Here is a 20,312-nt window from a genome sequence, read left to right as displayed (position 1 = left end):
CCCGGACAGTGCTGAGGGCTGCCCGAAAGCGCAGCCGTGTCCCGCCCCAGTCCGGCCGGGCGGTTCCCCTACCTGTACCGCCCTCCGCGGGCTCCTTCAGCCACGGCGCCGCCGGAGTCCCGGGCGTGGGCGGTGCTGAGGGCAGGAGGCGGCGGCCCAAGCCTTGAGGCGGAGGCTTGACCGGACCCTGCCCTGCACCTGCCCGCGGCTTGTCATCTGTCCTTGTTCGCATGGCTATGCCTGCCCTTACTCTGCCCCTCTGTCTGTCCCTATCTCCGTCCTTGCTTCTGTATCTGCTCCTGTCCCTATCCCTGCTGCCCTGTCCCAGGAATTCGGGCAGGACAAAGTCCTGCGAAAGCACAGCCATGGCAGGGGCAGTGCCGGGTTTTTTCTGTTTAGGTGACCTGGAAAGGCCCGGGGTGGCCTTGGACAACCCGCGCTTCAAAGGACGAGAAGAGGCTCCAGATCTTTTCTCGGTCTCGGTGTTTATTAATTGTTTATCTAAAAGATTTTCTCTTGGCCTGACAGAGGTCTGCTCAGCAGTCAGCCATGAGCACACTGAGAGCCCCCGGGGCAGTCACCTATCTTTATACTCGAAGTTACGTATACAATATTTATCATTTTTCCCCAATACCTTTTACCCTTATTAGCCAATGCACTTTTAGTAATAACCAATCCCAAAGTGCCAACATCACCACAGAAGATGGAGGCCAAGAAAAAGAAGAAGAACAGGACACGCCCCAATTCCTCCATCTTACTTCTTTAGACCCCCCTGTACAGAAATCCTAAACCCTGAGTTTTACACTCTAATTAACTTATCCCTTCACCATTTACCCCAGTGAAATCCTCCTATCCTCATACAGGTGTCGTCTCCTGTGTAGGATCAAAGTCCAGCCACCAGACACTTCTGGCAACATTCCAGGACTCCCGAGCCCCCCAAGGGTGGTCTCGGTCCCTCTGCACCTCAGTGCTGAGATCCCACAGGGCAGTGGTGTGGTATCTTACCTGTTTAAAATCACTTTAGAGTAAAATACTGGGTTTATTAGCAGCATATAACCCCAAAGGAGGTGCAGTTTGAAGTTGCTCAAATCCACATTCTTAGAATACTCTGGTATTTTTCTAGGGAAAGGGAGACTTGGTATCATCCCAACTCAAAGGCATCAGGGACTTCACAAAGAGCAGAGTGTTTTGGAGCCAGTGTCAAATCTAGGCAAGGAAGATGGGTTCTGTTTCACTTGTATCTTATTTACAGAATAATCTGCCTATACCGATTCTTCCCATCTCCAGGCAATTTGTTATCCCTCAGAAAAGGAAACCTATTTTTTTTTCCTTTTCATCTCTACTCCAAGCAATTCAGGGGGATGCTCGTGAGAGCACACTCCTCCCTTCCCAGGTCCCCCAGCTCTGGAAATTCCAGTCTGTCCAGTTAGGATGGTTTCCCTAGCTGACAGGACAACAAACACCCTTGTGTTTTTCCAGACCGTTTTCTGATCTCTTTCCCAAGACCTTTTCAGCTGTTAACCTCAGTTAACAGTTGAAACAGTTGAAATAGCTGTTAACAACAGTTAACAGTTAACAACAGCTGCTGGAAAGCTCCTCCCTGAGGGAGGAGAGAAGACCTCATTGATTTTACAAGAATAATTTCACAACACACAAACAAACCAGGACTGTGCTGCTGCCGGGCGGGGAAAGAGTGTCTGCAAGTGAGAGCTGTGTGCGTGACCCCCAGGGCTGTGCTGGATCATGTTTGCCTGTCGTTTGCCCTGGTGGAGATCCAGTGTCACCTGCAAGTCGTGGCAATCAGGTCACTTTGTGCCTTGGGGCAGCTGCCAAATGCTGACTATTAAAGGAGTCAACACGACTGTGGGGCAGGAGCAACAGGCCGGCATGAAGGAAAAACAAATGTTAGAAGTTTCAGAAATGCACCTCGCAAGGAGAGACACAGAGGCCCTCTTCCAAGAGCAGCCTAAGACTGGGAACCAGTACCTGGAAGACACTTTGCTTCAGAGTTACTTGAAAACACACCTTCCTCTCAAGGTCAGTTTGTGTTCCTGTGTGTACCCTGCTGAGCCCCTGCCTCAGACTCTGAATTGAACATTTGTCTGAGCCTTTTTGTGCCTTTGAGTGTTTAACTGGAGGGAATTTATCAGCATTCCTTAAATCCAGTTGTGTTTGAGGGCAGGGGTGGCAAACACTGCCAGGACACACACAGCAATGCCTCAGTGGGCTCCTGCGACTGGGCTGGGTGTTGCGGTGCTCTTTTGGGACTGTCAGTGTGGGCATTTGCTGTCTGGTCATGTAGAGGAAGGAATTTCTGAGAGAGGAATCAGACTAAGATGCTTGCAAACTCTGATTTGTTCTTCCACTTCTCTTTCTGGGGAAAGAGGGATTTTAAAGAAAATTCCTAAGGACTGGGCTGTTCTCAGCCAAGTACTCAAGAAGGTGGAAAGGTTTCTCAGGGCTTGCTTGCTCCCAGCACAGGTTGGTGGCATTTCTGGGTTCATTTTTTCAGCCAGGAAAGGCTCTGTATGGATGTCAGGGGTGCAGATGGGGGTGTGAGGCCCCAGGCTCTGGATGTCTGTGCTGTGAGCTCCAGTCCTACAAGAACCCCTGGGAGAAGATGGCTCACCTCTCTGGCTGGCCTCTGCCATCACCCCAAGGGCCACAAGTGCTTCCCGCTTTTCATGGAGCAGAGTGTGACCTCTCTCCATGCTTTATTCCAGCAGAAGCAATGCCATGACTCCTAAAGCCACCAGATGATCAGAGGGGAGGGGACTTGGCTTTCAGTGAGGCTCCCACTTCCCCTGCTTGCTCTCCAGGTCTGTGAGGCCTGGCAGACACAGAGTGGGAAGAGTGAGGTGGCAGAGCTGGGGGCTTGTCACAGCCATGCCAAAAGAGGGGAGTGAGGCCTCCCTAAGCACCACTGTGGCCTTCTTGGCAAAAAAGACAGGAATGGACAAAGCCTGTGGGTAACCATGAAGGTCCTACTCCTAATTTGCACCTTTGGAAGAAGCATGATTCAGGTCTGCCAGAGAATAAAAGGATCAGAACAACAAGGCTGCTTCCAATCCTTCCCCAAACTGGCAAGAGCAGCTCCAAAACTTCCCAGAGAACCGGGAGCAGATTTTCCTTTCGTTTCTCCACTCAGTCCCAGCGGGGCAGTGTTGCCTCACTGCTGGAAAGGAGAGCCCTGCAGCACTGAGCCTGCTCTCCATGGGAACACCTTCCTCCCCAGGACAGCAGCAACCCCTGAAGCTTTGGGTGTCCCACCGAACTCCTGTTGCGCTATTCCATGGCAAACACAGAAATTTTCTTGAAATGGCACAAAAATTTTCTTTCTCCGTTTGGAGGTGATTCAAGGAGAAGACTGAATTAAGCATCTGCTTTTTCTGGGTGTTGTTGTGAAGAGGGATCTGTCAGGCTTTGCTGCCCTGAAAATACATCCTTTAATATAAAGGATATCTATTGGCACTCCTAATGTGCATTAATTTTTAATTTGCACATTTCCCATATCTTCATGCTTGGGACATCAAAGGACAGATTAGGGTGAATGAGATCACCCAGCAGCCTCAGCCCTGACCCAAATGATTTTGTCCTCTCCACATCCCAGTGTCTTTTCTTTGGAGCACCAAGGCTGCTGTGTGTGACGTTCAGCAGTCACAAATGTAGGAGTTTTGGTTTTGTTCCTTCACCTTGGAAATAAACACATTTTTTTGGGTAATTTGGTGGTTTGGCAGGCTCTGTGTGGAAAGGGCATGAGCTCCCAGTGAAGCAGTTGGGAGGTTTTAGGAAATATGGATGATGGTGAAGGGATTGTTGTATGAATTCCTTGCATGAACCCAGACCAAGAGATCTGCTTGGCAGAGTCATGTTCTTCTGCCTGCAAAAACCCACCAGGTCAACAGTTCAAAGAGTCTTGTGCTTCAGCACAAGGATTTGCACTTTGGATTCCTGGGTTATGCCTCGGAAACAGCCTTCAAATTGTTGTCAGTGGTAAAGATTAGAGGTTGCCCATGGTAAATATGGGTGTGGCATGAACTGGAGCAGCTGACAGGCTCTCGTGCATGGTTTTGGCTTGTTTTGTGATTTTTAACACTGTTTTGTTGCTCTGCGGAAGGAAAACTGGCTGGTCTGAGGATGGAGACTTCCAGAGTGGCACCTGGAGAATGTGTGTTTGATCCTCATCACATACATGGAATGGCAGAGGGAGGAAGGAATCAATCACACAGGGTGTGGATTAATGGAAGGTCAATACAGGGACAGGCAGGGAAAGGAAAAAGCCATGTTTGTATTTGATCAACAGGAAATTAACAGGGTTTATAATTGCACGATTTTGGGTACAGCAATTATGGCATTCATCTCTTTTATTATTTTATTGAGGAGGGAATGAGCATCTCTTGAGAGGCAGAGAACAGCAAAAAATATTCCTCTCATGGAAGCAAATCAGGTGATTCTTTGACCCCCAACACAGTCTTGGATGTGTTTAGGCCAATGAGGTCCAACAGGGCTGGAGGCTGGGTCCTCCTTCCTTGATTTTAGTAATCTAATATTCAGGTTTTTAAATCTGAGTAACTTCACTTGGCTTTACTCCTAGACATGGAAGAGAGCTTGCAAAAGGCAATTCCTGTCACCCTGAAATAGGGATCTGAGGGGGTTGGAATCAATCACTCCTCTGTGAGTGCTGGTTTCCCTCCATTAACTACAGACATATTACTCCATGCAGGTCAGCCAAGCCCAGCAGAAACGAGGGCACGTGAATCCCTCAGGAGGGAATGAATCCTTCAGGAAGGATCCCTGGGTGCAGGGTGGGAATTTGAATCTAGACATGTTGTTTGCCAGGCTGAAGCTGAAAAGGCTGCTCCATCCCTCCTTTTCTGATCTGACAGGCAGGTAGCTGCTGAGCCCAGTGGAAGTTTTCCTGCACAGATGAAGGCATTCTGGTTTTGGCAGCCTTTCCCCTGGCATTCTTCTCCAGCAGTGAATCTTGGAGTGGCTGAGGGACCTCTGGAGACCGTCTCGCCCAACCCCCCTGCTCGTGTGCATCTGTGTCATTCTCAGCCTTGACACTAAAGTGCTTCTGTCTTTTGTGGAATCCAGACACGCTGCCAAAAGTAACTTGAAAAAGTGATTTTGAGGGAAAATAGAGAAAAAGTGACAGCGGAGCACAGCTGTGCCAGCAGAGGCTGAGGGAGCTGTCGTGCTGCGTTATGGAATGCATGGAAGGGCCAAGTGGCAGGAGACCACTGGCACTGCAGGGCAGCATGGTCAGTCCTCTGCCCTTCCCGCTGGGACTGAGGCTGGGATGTGCTGAAGGGCTCTCCTTGCTGCCCCACAGGTCCTGGAGGAGGTGCATCAGAACCTGGAGAGGTTTGGAAAGCGGCTGCTGACCGAGATCCAGCCCCTGGGCTGGGAATGTGAGCTGAACCCCCCCGTGTTCCGGCAGTTCGACGCCTGGGGGCGGCGCGTGGATCACATCCACACCTGCTTGGCCTGGAGGAGGATGAAGGAGATTTCAGCAGAAGAAGGGCTGATTGCTGAGGCCTATGAGAAAAGATACTCCCACTGGAGGTAACTGGGGCAAATTGGGAATGACTCAGGGCCTTCCTGATTATTCTTAGCAAGGTTTGTTCAGCGTTTTGCAGGACTGAGCTGGTTGTGTAACCAGTAGCAGATGCTGCACGGACACCAGCACACCTCCTGCTGTCCCCAGCAGCTCTGTCTGTCCACTGCAATGTTCCACCTCACCAATGATAAGCCATAACTAATGGCCCACACTTGATCATAATATTCTTTGATGTCACCTTCCTGATTGTGGGGCCTGGCAGTTCCCTGCACCACTCCAGCTTTGTGAGTGTTAGTTGTAATGCAGCTGAAGATGTGGGATTTTACTTACAGGTGTTTTGTATTCCAGACCATGGAGACAGACCCACATTTCTTATTGTTAAAAACTGCACAAGCTGGCCTGGTGCTGGCTGTCCCACTGGGACTGAGAAACTCTGCTGCTCCTCTTCCCTCTTCCTGGCTGGAACAGTTTTTTGCCCTCTCAGAAATGAGTGGTCTGATCCTCACTGGTTCTGGCTGTAATTTTTCCTCTCTTCCCAGTCAAGGTATTTTATCCTCGTGCTGTTGCACTGCTGTGTAACCCATCTGTTTTCCCTCTGTCTCTCCCTCTCCCAGCCGCCTGTACCAGGCTGTCAAACTGTACTTGTTCTCAAGCTCCTCTGGAGGTTTCAGCTGTCCACTGGCCATGACTGATGGGGCAGCCAAAGTCATTGAGGTATGAGCTTGGCTGGTCCCTGAGGGCACAGCCCACGTCCTGGCACTGCAGGTTAGAGGCAGGAGCACCAGCCAAGGATGGAGGAGCACTGATCCATCTGGTTCTGGGCATTGCCCTTCCTTGCTCTGTGACTCAGCTCTGTCTCCCACTGCCTTTGTCCATGAGGTACAAAGCCTCTGTGCCCATGCCAACTTTTATATTCACTGACAGCACTGTGCTCAATAAGGCCTGTGCTGCACATGGCACCTGGGGCACTGCAGGTAGCTGGAAAGGTGTCCCAGGTGGAAGTGTCCAAGGCCAGGTTGGACAGGGCTTGGAGCAACCTGGGATAGAGGGAGGTGTCTCTGCCCATGGCAGGGGGTGGGACTGGGTGAGCTTTAAGATCCCTTGCAACCCAAACCATTCTGGTTTTCTATGATCCTATGAATATATTTTTACTACAAGACAGTTTGTTTTCCCATATTTGTGTGGAGTGGCAGTTAAATATAATAGGCCAGATCCATACCTGATGTAAATTCACCAAACCACTGAGACATTACCAATTGGGATGTTTGGCTCTGGATCTTAGAGGCCCCCTTTGCATTGCCTCAGTGGCTATGTAGGATTCAGAGGAAAATATCCCTTAGGTAGCCAACCCTGGGCATTTAAATTCACAATAACTTAAAGCAGCACAAGGCAGTTCCCTCTTCCCTGATCTCTCTGGGTGCTGGTGACATCCAGCATACATGAACCTGGCACATGGGCTGTTTGAGACCTCTCTCCCCAGAAATCCAAGGGGATAGGGATGCTCAGCACTTTGTGTTGTAACACAGGTCTGCACCTTCTGTCTGCAACGGTGCTGCAGCAGCTGGTGGGAGCTGTGCTGGCTCCCAGGCTCTCAGCAGCACCTGCAGATCCTCTGCAGTGCAGGACACCCACCTGGCTTCCACACTGGCCTGGCTGAGCCCTGAGCACAGCAGTTAAGGCAACTGTGTAATGTCAACTATTGTGTTATGAGCATCTCAGTTTTTTTTCTCTCCCCTCAAACAGTCACTGGGGATTCCTGCATCTCTGAAAAATGCCTTTGACCATCTGACATCCCGTGACCCGGAGAAGTTCTGGACCTCTGGCCAGTGGATGACGGAGCGAAGGGGTGGCTCCGATGTCGGTACGTGCTGTGTGGGGGGAGCAGGGGTGGCAGTGAGAACAGAACACAAAGGATGTGGGGAACCCAAAAAGCCAGGGAGGTTCAGGGAGCTTAAGGACTTCAGCAGAAAGCATCCAAATCCTCTGCACAGCTCTGCTTTTTAACCAACAAAAGACCCAATCTCTGTCCTCTTGTGCACACAGAGCCCTTTGTGCTCTTTGCTGAGGTAACTCCTGAAGAACTGGATTATACACACTGGATTTCTTATCGAGGGTCAATGAAAGAGATTAACAGCTAACCCATGCTCCAAGCAAGAAGTGCCTTAAAGGAGCTGCTGCTTATGCTGTAAAATCAGCATTGATTGACACAGAAGGTCCCATAAGACCAGGAAATTTTCTCCTCTTTTTCAGCAAATGGCACTGAGACCGTGGCCAGGAAGCAGCCGGATGGCACCTATCGTCTGTATGGGTTTAAATGGTTCACATCAGCAGCTGATTCTGACATGGCATTGACCCTGGCCAGGATAGCAGATGCTGAAGGACAGGTAAACCAGTTCTGTTGGCTGGGGAACCAGGGGAAGGAGCAGGGGCATTCTTTTTCTTCCTTGGTGCATTGTAATAGAATCCTCTCTGTGCCTTGCAGTGTACCCAGGGCTCCAGAGGCCTGTCCTTGTTCTTCCTGAGGGTTCGGGATGAGCAGGGGAAGCTGAACAACATCCAGGTGCAAAGGCTGAAGGACAAGCTGGGCACGAGGCAGATGGCAACAGCAGAGCTGTGGCTGCAAGGAGCCAGAGCAGAGCTGGTGTGTAAGAGTTCCTCTGCCCTGGGGACTGGGCTGCCCTGGCATGGCACTCGCTCCTGGGGCTTTCAGCAGAGATCTCAACTGAAAAACTTCCTGTCTTCCACCTCTGTGGCTTGGCTGTCCACATCACTGAACAAATCACTGGTGGGGCTCTGTGTGAGGCAGAGCTGAGAAGAGTTCAGGAAAAGATGTGAGAGAAGACAACAAAAAAATATAAATATGTTATTTTAGGCTGGTCATTTCTCTAATCCTGGTTCCTGAGCCAGCAGCAGGAACCAGAACTGATCATGCTGACACGGTCTCCAAAAGCCACTTCTCTGGTCATAGAAACAGAATCCCAGGATAGGATGGGTAGGAAGGGACCTTAAAGCTCATCTCATTCCAACCCTTGCCATGGGCAGGGACACCTTCCACCAGATCAGGTTTCTCCAAGTCCCATCCAGCCTGGTCTGGGACACTTCCAGGGATGGGGCAGCCACATCACACCACAGACTTGGCTAAAATGAGGCAAATGCATTTTAAAGCAAGCAGGTCTCTGAGTGCCTGAGGGCAGACGGGGGCAGAGTGGACAGCCATGTCCGTGTGTCTGTTAACACCATTTCCATTCCCATGCCCATCCCTGTCCAAGGGAAAGGCTCATGTCAGCCCTTGTTCCTTGCAGATCTCTGCAGAGGGCCGGGGAGTGGCCGCCATCTCCAACATGCTGAACATCACTCGGATCCACAACGTCATTGGTGCAGTGGCTGCCATGAGAAGGTGAAGGAAGGCAGCACAGATCCCCCCAGGGCTGAAGGAGCAGGACAAGGGCACTTTGCAGTGCATGGCATTGAGCCAAGTGTCCCCTTTGTGGGACAGGCCTGGAGCCAGCAGTGCTGCAGGAGGGGGGTGACCTGTACAGGCGTGGGACCGCTGAGCAGGGCTCTTGTGGTGGAGGGGACTGGAAGGGAATGCTCAGAAGTGGAAAGCTGCTGGTGTAGCTGTTCCTGTGTTGTTGCCACCCTCCAGGATGATCAGTCTGAGCAGGGACTACGCCTGCAAGCGCGTGGCCTTCGGGAAGCTGCTCAAGAACCATCCCCTGCACGTGCAGACAATGGCCCGGATGGAGGTGAGGCTTCTGGGAGCCAAGCTGGACCTGTTGGGAGGGAAAGAGGGCAGAGATCCTGTGCTGTTAGTGAGCACAGCCAGCCTGCCTGCACTCAGATTTAGGAGGCCATTCCTGCTACAGCAAAGTGGATGCAGCAAGGGAATGGTTTTACTCTAGTGGGATTTGATCTGATAACAGACCTAACTCCTCTGCTGGACTCCAGGTTATCCTAAACAGTTACCTGGGAGTTTCCCTGAGAGAAAGGAGTGCCCTTACTATGATAAGCCATGACCTCTGAGGTTGGGTGTTGGCCTCAGAATCCAGGCCTGACACCACAGTCACCTGACTCTTGTCCAAGACTGGTATGGACTCATCCAGCATCCCTGGGAGCTCCTGCCCCAGGAGATGGGCTGTAAACAGTACTTAAAAATTCTCTTGCAAGGTGGGGGAAGGTGGTCAACATCTGTCAAACATGACTTCAGGCTCCAGCATCTCATTGCCAGAACTCCCCCTCTGAATGGAAGGGCAGGTCCTACCTTGTCCCACAACACACAGCTCTGTACCCTGATGCTTCCCAAATCAAAACTTGCCAGGGAAGTAAGCTGCTCAGGAAGAAATCTGTCACAGACTTTGCAGCTCCAGGTGCTCAGAGGCTGACCATCATCTCACATCCCTTACCTTTTGAAAACATGTGGATTTGGGGCCTGGATGCCTTTTAGGATTTTTGTTAAGACTCAAGTAGGCCTGATGTAATGCACTCCCCCTTTACTGCATCACAGTGTCCAAGAGTGGCAGAGAACCTTTAATATTCCACCCTTTGTGCCTTGGCTGCTCAGAGTCCCTGAAGCTGTGGGTCTGAGCAGGCAGGGGTGGCATTTTCCCCTGGAGTCAGCAGAGTCCCAGACCCCTGCCAGTGACGTGTCCTCTGCTCACAGGTGCAGGTGAGAGGGGCGTTCCTGCTGCTCATGGACATCGTTCGCCTGCTGGGCCTGGCTGAAACCAACCTGGCCAGTGAGCAGGAGCAGCTGCTGCTGAGGCTGCTCATCCCAGTGGCCAAGCTGTACACAGGGAAGCAGGTATGGAACACATTGATTGGCCCAGAGTGTGGAATGTTGGCAAGCACAGAGCTGGGAAGAGGAGTGAGTGACACAGCAGGGAGAGCAGGGGACACCTGCAGGACCTGCAGCAGTTCCTGCTCTGGAGCCTGCTGCTCCTGCAGGTCCTCTCTCAGTGTCACTCAGGCTTCATTCCCTCTTGGAATAATTACCAATACAGCTGGACAGGAGGTGCCTGAGCTTGTCTGGCCCTTGGTGCTGAACCAACTGTGGTGTTTCACCCCACAGACACTTTGGGCTGGCTGGGTGTGTGGTGTTTCACCCCACAGACACTTTGGGCTGGCTGGGTGCTGCAGCTGGGCCCGTGGGGACAAGTCCAGGCCTGCAGGAGCTCTGGTGGTGCTGGGATGGAGCTTCCCCCCATAACAGGGGCTGCTCCTCAGGTTTCTCTCTGTGGAGAAGCTTTGAGGCGATGGTGAAGGAAAGGAGTTGGTTCTGATGGAGGGTTTGGATGCAGAGCTTTATTCTGGCCCTCAGGCCTCTGAATGCAGCACCAGCTCCAACAGAACTCCCTGAGCCCGTGGTTGCTGCTCCTTTGAACCCTGAGAGAGGGGCAGGGAAGGGGTAGGGAGCCACCAAGCAGGGACAGGAGGGGAGGGACAAAGGACACCTGGATGGCCCAATGTCCCCCAGTGCTGAGAGGCATCTTTTGAATCTGCCAATCATTCCATGCCCTTCTGGAATGCCAGGACAGACAGACAGTGCTGGGAGGGGAAAGGAGAGGTGACTGACACACCTGGGAGGGAATTATCAGGGGAGGGACCCGAGGTTCTGGGGTAAACCCTGAAATTACAATGCAACAATTCCCATCTGCTCCTCCTGCAGGTAATGACCAACCTGCCTCAGGAGATGAGCAGGACCCAGTCAGCCCATCCAGCAGGAGCTGCTGTGTGCTGTGGGAGGTTGGACTTTCCCCTCAGGCACTGAGGATCATGCCAGCTCTCTGCATTTTGCAGGCTTCTGCCGTGGCTGTTGAGGCAATGGAGAGTTTTGGGGGCCAGGGTTACATGGAGGACACAGGCTTGCCAGTCATACTCCGGGATGCTCTGGTAAGAGGGTGGCAGGAGAAGGTCCTGTGTGTCACCAAGTCCCCTGCACAGCACTCTGGTCCCTGCTAAAGACACACTCAAGGGAGAACAGAGCCCTCCCAGGCTCACTCCAGGTGTGCCCTCACTGCTGAGCCCAGGGAAGGACAGGAGGTGTTCCTGGTGCTGAGGCTGTTCCTGGCACAGCAATGGAGCTGGGCTCACTGCTCCCTTCCACTTGTTGTGAGACCAGACATCTCTGGATGTGTCCCTGGGTCTGCCCTGGGTCTGTTTCCTCCCACTCCCCTTCTCTGCTGCAGTCACTGCAAAGGCTCCCTGCTGCTCTCCCACACAGGTGCTGTCCATATGGGAGGGAACAACCAATATCCTGTCCCTGGATGTGCTGCGGTCCCTGGCCAAGAGCCAAGGGCAGGTGATGGCTGTGTTCCTGTCCACAGTGAAGGTGAGCCACAGCTGCAGCTCTGCTCAGCCTCACCTTCCTTGGGGTTTGTGCTCCTGCCTGAGGCTGGCAGGGAATAGGCCCGAACTGAAGCTTTAGACAAGTATTCCAACAATTGGGATTGTGTCTTACAATTCTGCTCCTTAAATAGCTCTTCCAAAAGCAGGATGCAGGCAGTGCTAATCCTGGGATGCTTGTGTGCTTTCAGCTCAGCAATGGGGAGCTTGGCACTGTCAGAGTTCCTCAAGACAGGTACCAAAATAAGTGTATTTTTAATGTGACTCACCTTCCTGAATCCAAAATAATTTTGTGGTTTTGTTTCTTAACTGGAAAATCACCACAGGACTGCTGAATATTGAACCTCACTAGGGCTATCTACTGCATTATGACTTTCTATTTTTATTCCCTGAAAAGATGGAAAGAGCCAAAGGAATTCCATTTCTGCCTCTTTGGATTTGCTGTTCTCTGGCTCTACTTTTAAAGAGTGACAGGAGTTCAAAGCAGCTCAGTTTCATGAAGGTGAAGGAGCATCTCCTGGCTTGGTGCATCCCAAAAAGGGAGACAGGAGGCAGGATCAGAGGGTGTTGTCTCAGAGGTGACATTATTAATCCAGACACAGCAACCCAGATCTTGTTAGCCCAGGCACAGCAAGGGAATCCTGGGCATCTGGAGTGCTGGATTTGGTGTTGTGCAGCCTTCACATTCCCCATGAGAAGGGAAGAGTCTGGGACAGTGCTCTCCTCCAGCACTGGGGGCTGGACAGAGCTGTGCAGAGCAGTTCTCACAGTGTCTGCAGCTGGCAGCTCGTGTCCCATCCCACCCCCAGCTGAGCTGAGCTCTGTGCACAGCACTCTGTGACCTCCAGGGTCCCACTGCCACCCTCTCACACAACTTCTGATAAGGGAGAAATGCCTCAAATGATTTGAGCACCAAACAAGAAGCCAGACCTGCTCAGGAGCAGCACTGAGCACATCTGCTGGGGGCAAATCCAGCTGTTGGCAAACAGCTGCTTAGGCTGACACTGCAGGTAATGGATGGGGAAGTAAAGGAGCTGTGGGTGGGCTCTAAAATAATTTGGAAAGAAGCAGCCTCCACAGTCTTACACTGATTTAAACAAACAGCCCACAAAGGTGCTGTGCTGCACCCTGGAGCAGCTCCCTGGTGCAGCTGGGAGGGCCCCTCCAGCTGCTCAACATCTGGATGATCAGGGAGCATTGGGGAGCACAGCCGTGATGCAGAGCAGAAAGAGGAACGCTGAGATTCATTAATTAACGAGTCCTCAGTGCTGCCATCAATGACGCTGGGGGTGAGGCTGCAGGGGAGGGGGAGTGCTGCCTTCAAGGTCTCCACATTCCAGTAATGCCACTGCCTTCACTGTCCCTGTCATGGCCAGGGAGAGGGGCTGGGCTGGGCTCAGCAGTGTGGATGCTCCAGTTCTGGATAGAATCAGACCTGGCCAGTTTAAGCTGTTCCTTTATGCTGGTGCTGGAGAGGCAGCCTGGGAGGGGTTTCTGTCTGCAGGGTTCTGCAGGAACGTGCTTGAGTTTCTACTCCAGAATCAGGTTTTCACTCACAGGTGATAAACAACATCTTTCTGAGCTCCAGGTGTCCAAATTCTTTCAGTCTGGGAGTCTGGTTCATTTTGAAACATCCCTCCCAATCCTGTCTACTGAGGAAATAATTTAACCCATCGTAAAGGGGTTTTTACTGCCCCAATCCATTTCCTTTTTATTGATGCACACAAACCGAGTACAATTTATTTTATGTTTGTCCATCAGGGTTCTCAGTGTGCAGGACTTGTGCCCATTGTCAGAGGCTTTGCAGAAAGCAACATTAGTACCTGTACAGCTCTTGGTTCTCTGAAAGTCATTTCAAGGGTAGCTCCAGGTTTTGCTTCTACTCTCTATCAGTTGTCTCTGCTGATGGTGAGATGCCCAGTGCTGCTGGGGCTGTGATCAGGAGCAGGAACCAAGGGTTGTAATTATCATCAGGAAAAGGGAAATACAGAGAACTTCCCCATCCTTGCACAGTGTGACTATGAGAAGATGAATTTTTAGGGTTTTAATACACAAGTGAGTTTGTGACAAACCACCTTGTCTAGAGGTTATGAGTCTGGAAATCCTGGGGAGAGGAGTGAGTGTGAGAGACAGGGATGGAATCATGGAATGGTTTGGGTTGGAAGGGACCTAAAAACACCTCTGATCCCACCCCTGCCACCTCCCACTGTCCCAGGCTGCTCCAGCCCCAATGTCCAGCCTGGCCTTGGGCACTGCCAGGGATCCAGGGGCAGCCACAGCTGCTCTGGGCACCCTGTGCCAGGGCCTGCCCACCCTCACAGGGAACAATTCCCAATTCCCAATATCCCATCCAGCCCTGCCCTCTGGCACTGGGAGCCATTCCCTGTGTCCTGTCCCTCCATCCCTTGTCCCTCTCCAGCTCTCCTGGAGCCCCTTCAGGCCCTGCAAGGGGCTCTGAGCTCTCCCTGGAGCCTTCTCCTCTCCAGGTGAGCACCCCCAGCTCTCCCAGCCTGGCTCCAGCCCTTGCAGCATCTCTGGTGCCTCCTCTGGGCTCTCTCCAGCAGCTCCAGGTCCCTCCTGTGCTGGGCCCAGGGCTGGGGCAGCTCTGCTGTCTCACCTGGACAGGGCAGAGGGGCAGAATCCCCCCTCTCCTGCTGCCCATGGTTTGGGATCAGTCCAGGACACATCCTGACTTCCAGCTCTGCTGTGGTGAGAATTCCAGGTGGATACTGCACAGGGCCAGTCAGCTCGTGTTGTACTAAAATTTTATTAGCTGGAATTTTGAGCCAGAGCCCTGGGTGTACTTTCAAATTCAATTACAACCTGAAAAGTGCCTCTAAAATAGCTCAGGGCAGTTTGTTGATTGTTGCATTTCAGTCATTTCAGGTGAAATTTGGGCACATCCCAGGACAGGGTCTCAGCACCAGCCCCACACGTGTCGTGCAAGGCTCAGAATCAACTCTTGCCTCAAGAATTTCTGTGTAGGGCTGTAATTCAGGCTGCAACTCATGCTGTAAATCAGCCCTGCAATCTCAGACATATGACAGTGTTTTCAGGTCCTTTTCAGACCACAACCCCAGTTTTCAGGCAGCAGGAAACAAATGGAGGTTATTGATGTGGGGCCATGTGTTCGCTCCAAGCACTGACAGAAAATTGCGCTTTTAGCCCTGGTTGGGATGTTCCTCCTGTCACTGTATTTTTAGATAGTCATGATTAATCTTGTAAGTAAAAACCACTCTGGCCACATGGCTTGGGAGCCAGTGAGAGCAAACAAACAAGCAGCATCTTAAAATTCCTCCATGAAAACAGACGGAATCAGAACTATTGAGCTCTGAAGCTCCTTTGCTGATCCTTTCAGGCAGTGAGGGGTGGTGGGGCAGTGGTGCTGTGTGTGCCTCCTCCCAGAGCTGGAGCAGAGCAACCAGCAGAGAACAGGAGCTGCTCCTGCCTTGAGCATTGCCCTGGAGCAGCTCCCAGCCTCTCCATCCCAAGTGCAGAGAGAGCATGGAAAAACCTTCCAGAAGATCCAGGACTTTTGGTTAGGAAAAGAATAAGTGCAATTGGGAAAAAAAAATATTATTGGCAAGCAAAGCAAATACAAGGTCTTTTTTATCCCTTAAGGACAAATGATGCTTTTCCATTCCTGATCCATATTTCCAGGTGTTCATCCTCCAGCTGTGGCAGTGTGTGTGTCCCAGCCACAAGCAGCAGGTGTTTGTGTTGTCCCCATGCTTGGCTGGTGCTGTGCTGGCTCCCACCCAAACTGTGGGAGTTGGTGCCTCTGGGATCTGTGATCCTCATTAGCAACAACCTCTGGGCTACTTCAGAACACCTCGTTGGTATTCCATGGCCTTGGAGGTTTATGGGATTTATGTTGGCACTGGAATTGTTGTGTTTGACCAGCACATGCTGGGGGTGTTTCTGCCCCTGGAGCCTGGAGCAGCAGCACTGGGAAGTGTGGGGTGTGAGCAGTGAGAACACAGAGCAAACGTGGGCTCAGCCCAGCCCAGATGGAAATTCTGGTCCAGTAAGAGGAGCTGCAGCACTGAAAGCCTCAGAAACATAAAAAATTCCTCCTGTGTAGCTGCTGCTCACAGGCTTCAGTCTCGTCTGCAGGTTATTGATGGAGCTAATTAATGAACAGCACCTCCCAGCACGCTGAACTGCTCACATCCAGCCTTTGGGGATGCTCTCCAGGCTGATCCCTCAGTGCTGCTGCAGAGAGGGGTTGGAGTGAGGGAAGGTGGGACCACAGCCCCCAGCAGGGCCAGTCCCAATCCCATCCCTCCTAACAGGGAACAGCACAGGAGACACAGATGAGCAGTGTGGGAATGCCCAAAGAGCAATTCCAGGCTCTCAGCAGGGTATCCCTGGTGCTTTCACAAGGGATTTGGGATGTGGCAGAAACTCAGCTCAACCAGGGGAGGGTTCAGGCAGTGCTGCTGGCACAGTTAAATTCCCAATCTCCATCAGAATCACAGAATCCTTTAGGTTGGAAAAGCCCTCTGAGATCAAATCCAGCCATTCCCCAGCACTGCCAAGGCCACCACTGCCCCATGTCCCCAAGGCCTTTACATCCCTCCAGGGATGGAGATCCACCACTGCCCTGGGCAGCTCTGCCACCCTGACCACCCTTTCAGTGAGGAAATTTTCTCAAATATCCAACTTGAACCTCTCCCAGTGGAGCTTGAAGCCATTTCCTCTTGTCCTGGGGCCTTTCCCACTGACACAATTTGGAGAGAAAAGCTCCTTTAAATGGGAATTTTCCTGCCTGGCCACAGCTGGAGCATATTTGTGCAAGTTATTATATAATCCTGAAAGAATTAGCCCTGATACAGGTATAGAGTTAGAGAGAACTGGGGATGAGAGCTGGTTCCCATGTGCAGCTGGGAAGCCAGAATGGAAACAGCAACGTGCTGGCTCTGCTCTCAGGGAATTCTCCCTCCCCAAGGCAAGGCTGGGAGCTTCCTTTGGGCACATCCCCTTCCCTGGCTGCTCCCCCTGTGCCAGGGCAGCCACCTGGAGCTGTTGTCAGCAGCTGGCTGTGCCCAGGGTCCCAGCAGCCCCTTCCCTGGCACAAGGCAGATACACTGGAATTGTTCCTGTGCTTGTTCTCTCTGCAGAAAAAGCTGGAGCTGGCTTCAGGCATTAAGGAGCTGTCCCCAGCCACGCAGAGGGCACAGGAAGCCATCGGGAGCCTCCAGCAGTTCATGACAACCATGGGCATAGGGCGGGCACTGAGCATGGAGCTGGCAGCCAGAGACTTCTCCTACAGCCTGGCACGGATCTACACAGGCAGGGCAACACAGGAGCCACAGAGCCATGGCATGGGCTGGGTGGGGAGGGACCTCAGAGCTCATCCACCCCTGCCATGGCCCTCCCACCCCTCCCACTGTCCCAGGCTGCTCCCAGCCCCAGTGTCCAGCCTGGCCTTGGGCACTGCCAGGGATCCAGGGGCAGCCACAGCTGCTCTGGGCACCCTGTGCCAGGGCCTGCCCACCCTCACAGGGAACAATTCCCAATTCCCAATATCCCATCCAGCCCTGCCCTCTGGCACTGGGAGCCATTCCCTGTGTCCTGTCCCTCCATCCCTTGTCCCTCTCCAGCTCTCCTGGAGCCCCTTCAGGCCCTGCAAGGGGCTCTGAGCTCTCCCTGGAGCCTTCTCCTCTCCAGGTGAGCACCCCCAGCTCTCCCAGCCTGGCTCCAGAGCAGAGGGGCTCCAGCCCTCGGAGCATCCCCATGGTTTCCTCTGGACTCTCTCCAGCAGCTCCAGGTTCATCCTGTGCTGATGGATTTCAGACCAGGAACGGGCTGGGGATCAGCCACAGGCACCTGATTCACACCTGGGTCAAGGGTGGAGCTCTGAAGCTCAGTCCCCACCGTTCACACTGAAGCAGCTCAGCCTTCAGGCACTGCTGAGCAGAAACCACCAGCCCTTATTCCTGAGCCCTGGGCAGGGACTGCTGACACCTCCTCCTCCTCCCCACAGGAGCTCTCCTCCTGGAACACGCGGCTCGGCCCGGCGCTTCCCCCGCAGACACCTTCGCTGCCCTGAGGTAGGCACAGCCCCGAGCACCCCGAGTGTTCTGGACGGTTCCATGGGCACTGCCAGGCTTTGCTCCGCCTCCGGAGCGATCCAAGCCATGGCCATGGACCCACGAGCACAGCTGGGAACGAGCGGCGCTGCTCTCAGCCCCGGGGCTTTCCCCGCTCGGTGTCTCCATTCCCTGATGGGCAGGATCCCCCCTGGGCACGGCCCGGGTTGGCACCGGCCCCGTGCGGGTGGCAGGGCCGGCACAGCCCAGCGCTCTCTCCATGCAGGTGGTGCCACCAGGAGCTGTGCCCGGTGGCCGCGGAGTCGGCGAGGGGCAGCTACGGGGACAAGGCAGTGCTGCAGGACAGCGCCCTGGTGTTCGGGAACAGCCGGCTCTGAACAGCCCCACACGGACACCAGGTGGGATTAACCCAAACAATCCAAACAGCCCAGACAATCCAAACCATCCCCCAAATCCTCGGGTGCCTGCAGGTTCCAGGTGTGGTGGGATGTCCCCTTCCACAAGGGGCCACACCAAACCCTTTAGGAGTGACCCCCACCTGCCCCGGGCTGAAATTCATGGCTTTGAGGTTTCCTAGAGCAGACACAGCCCTGAGGGTCACTGCAAGGTGCTGGAATGTTCTCACAGTGCTCTAGGCAAAGCCACAGTGATAAAATCCAGACAAGAGCTGGAAGCAGCAGCTCTTCAAGTGCCAACACTGTTCTTTTTTTAAGAAAACCAACCAAAATCAAACTGAAAGTTATCTGAAACTGATTAAATCCAGAAATCCACCATTTTTCCCTGTTCACCTTCCTGCTTTGCAGTGCTGACCACAGACTTCCACCCCTGGGTGGGGTTTGCTCCAGGAGCAGCCCTTTCCACCCACTGTGGCTGGGAACATTGACCTCCTCAGGAACTGCAGCTTTCTGAAGATAAAAGGGATTTTTATTCTCTCTGGCCTCCAAAAAGTTGATTAATTCCCTATGCACGTGTCCTAATGATGCTGAAATCCATCCTGACATAAATTCTACATAAGTTTTGGACTGAAATCCAGTAATTCTCCACCTAAGCACTGGCTGTGGGCTTCTCCTTCCCCTCAGCCCATCAGTCGACCTGCTTGGTATTGCCCTGCTGGCTACAAGTTTTTAATTAAGAAGTTGCTAATAGAAGAAGAAAGGCACTAATAGACTGAAGACAGCTGGAATTTATGGCTGGGAAATGCTGCAGCAGCCAGACACTGAGTGGGAAGAGGGGGAAGGAGCTGTGTGCTGAGATTGGGGTTGTCCAGAGTTTCCCAGATGGCAGAGCCAGGAGGACACAAAGGGTGGCTCTGGGGAGGAGCAGAGTGGAGCAATCCCGACAGGACACAGCAAGGGAGGCTCCATGGGCTCCCTGTGTCCTGGCACAGGGATCACACCCTGAGCCAAGCACAGCTTCCCTGAAATCCCCCAAATGCCATGAACCAGCAGCAAAGGGCTCCTGTTGTCTGTGCATTGCAGGGAATAAAGAACATTTGGGTTTGGAAAATGTCCTACATCATGGAATCATGGAATGGGTTGGGTGGGAAGGGACATTAAAGCCCATCCAGTGCCACCCCTGCCATGGCAGGGACACCTCCCACTGTCCCAGGCTGCTCCCAGCCCCAATGTCCACCCTGGCCTTGGGCACTGCCAGGGATCCAGGGTGGGCACCCTGTGCCAGGGCCTGCCCACCCTGCCAGGGAACAATTCCCAATTCCCAATATCCCATCCAGCCCTGCCCTCTGGCACTGGGGGCCATTCCCTGTGTGCTGGCACCAGGACTCTGTCCCTGCACTTTGGTGTCAGAGATCCCACAGGGTCAGTGCCCAGGAGCTGCTGTGCCCTGTGGAGCTCAGGGAACAGCAAAGGGAGGGAGCAGGGCAGGCTCTGAGTGAGTACAGCAGAACATCCAGCCCCAGATGTGCCCCTGGCTCCAACAGCAGGAGGTGGATGTGGCCCAGGAGGGAAAGGCCATGGGCTGGAAGTGTTTGCAGGGCTGATCAGCACCTGGGACCCCCTGCTCTCCCTCAGGGCTCATCTCCAACTGCTCCCAATCCAGGCTTCCCCTTTTCCCAGCCTATTTTACATTTCTGAACACCAGGATTAATTTTTCCTCATACATGAGCTGTAATTTGCCTAAAAATAAGCCCCTCGAACTGGGAACTCAGAGAACAAGGGACTATGAACTCATCACTGTGTAGGAAAATGACAGATTTATTGAGATCTAAATACTCACTCTGAGGCTACAGAGGAATAAAGGCTGTTACACACATGAGAGTCTGACACTTCCAGTGCTGCTGAACAGCTCTGTCCTCAGAGCTTGGCATGGTTTCAAATACTTCATGTGCTTCA

At 52.8% G+C, this 20,312-nt stretch overlaps 1 protein-coding gene across 1 annotated transcript; it reads left to right on the top strand.

Moving 5' to 3' along the window:
* The first annotated feature begins 1,688 nt into the window (after positions 1-1,688).
* Positions 1,689-19,467, top strand: LOC132081399 (acyl-CoA dehydrogenase family member 11-like). Its single transcript, XM_059485093.1, has 15 exons — positions 1,689-2,037; positions 5,336-5,568; positions 6,178-6,277; positions 7,307-7,424; positions 7,814-7,947; positions 8,046-8,204; positions 8,866-8,960; positions 9,210-9,309; positions 10,224-10,364; positions 11,360-11,452; positions 11,784-11,891; positions 17,029-17,200; positions 17,895-17,961; positions 18,227-18,359; positions 18,765-19,467. Exons 1-14 carry the CDS (start codon positions 1,744-1,746, stop codon positions 18,336-18,338), a joined length of 1,926 nt encoding a protein of 641 aa, XP_059341076.1. The 5' UTR covers positions 1,689-1,743; the 3' UTR covers positions 18,339-18,359; positions 18,765-19,467.
* The last annotated feature ends 845 nt before the right edge of the window (positions 19,468-20,312 follow it).

This window comes from Ammospiza nelsoni, chromosome 18 (assembly GCF_027579445.1).
Source record: "Ammospiza nelsoni isolate bAmmNel1 chromosome 18, bAmmNel1.pri, whole genome shotgun sequence".
Taxonomy (NCBI): domain Eukaryota; kingdom Metazoa; phylum Chordata; class Aves; order Passeriformes; family Passerellidae; genus Ammospiza; species Ammospiza nelsoni.
The sequence above is the reverse complement of the archived record's forward strand: the minus strand, read 5'-3'. Positions and strand labels throughout refer to the sequence as shown.

What these genes read in the sequence shown, in the direction of transcription:
- LOC132081399 (XM_059485093.1), top strand. Translation starts at nt 1,744, where the DNA reads ATGTTTGCCTGTCGTTTGCCCTGGTGGAGATCCAGTGTCACCTGCAAG. An exon ending in AAAAGATACTCCCACTGGAG is followed by an intron (nt 5,569 to 6,177) that starts GTAACTGGGGCA and finishes TCCCTCTCCCAG; the next exon opens with CCGCCTGTACCAGGCTGTCA. An exon ending in GACACCTTCGCTGCCCTGAG is followed by an intron (nt 17,962 to 18,226) that starts GTAGGCACAGCC and finishes CTCTCCATGCAG; the next exon opens with GTGGTGCCACCAGGAGCTGT.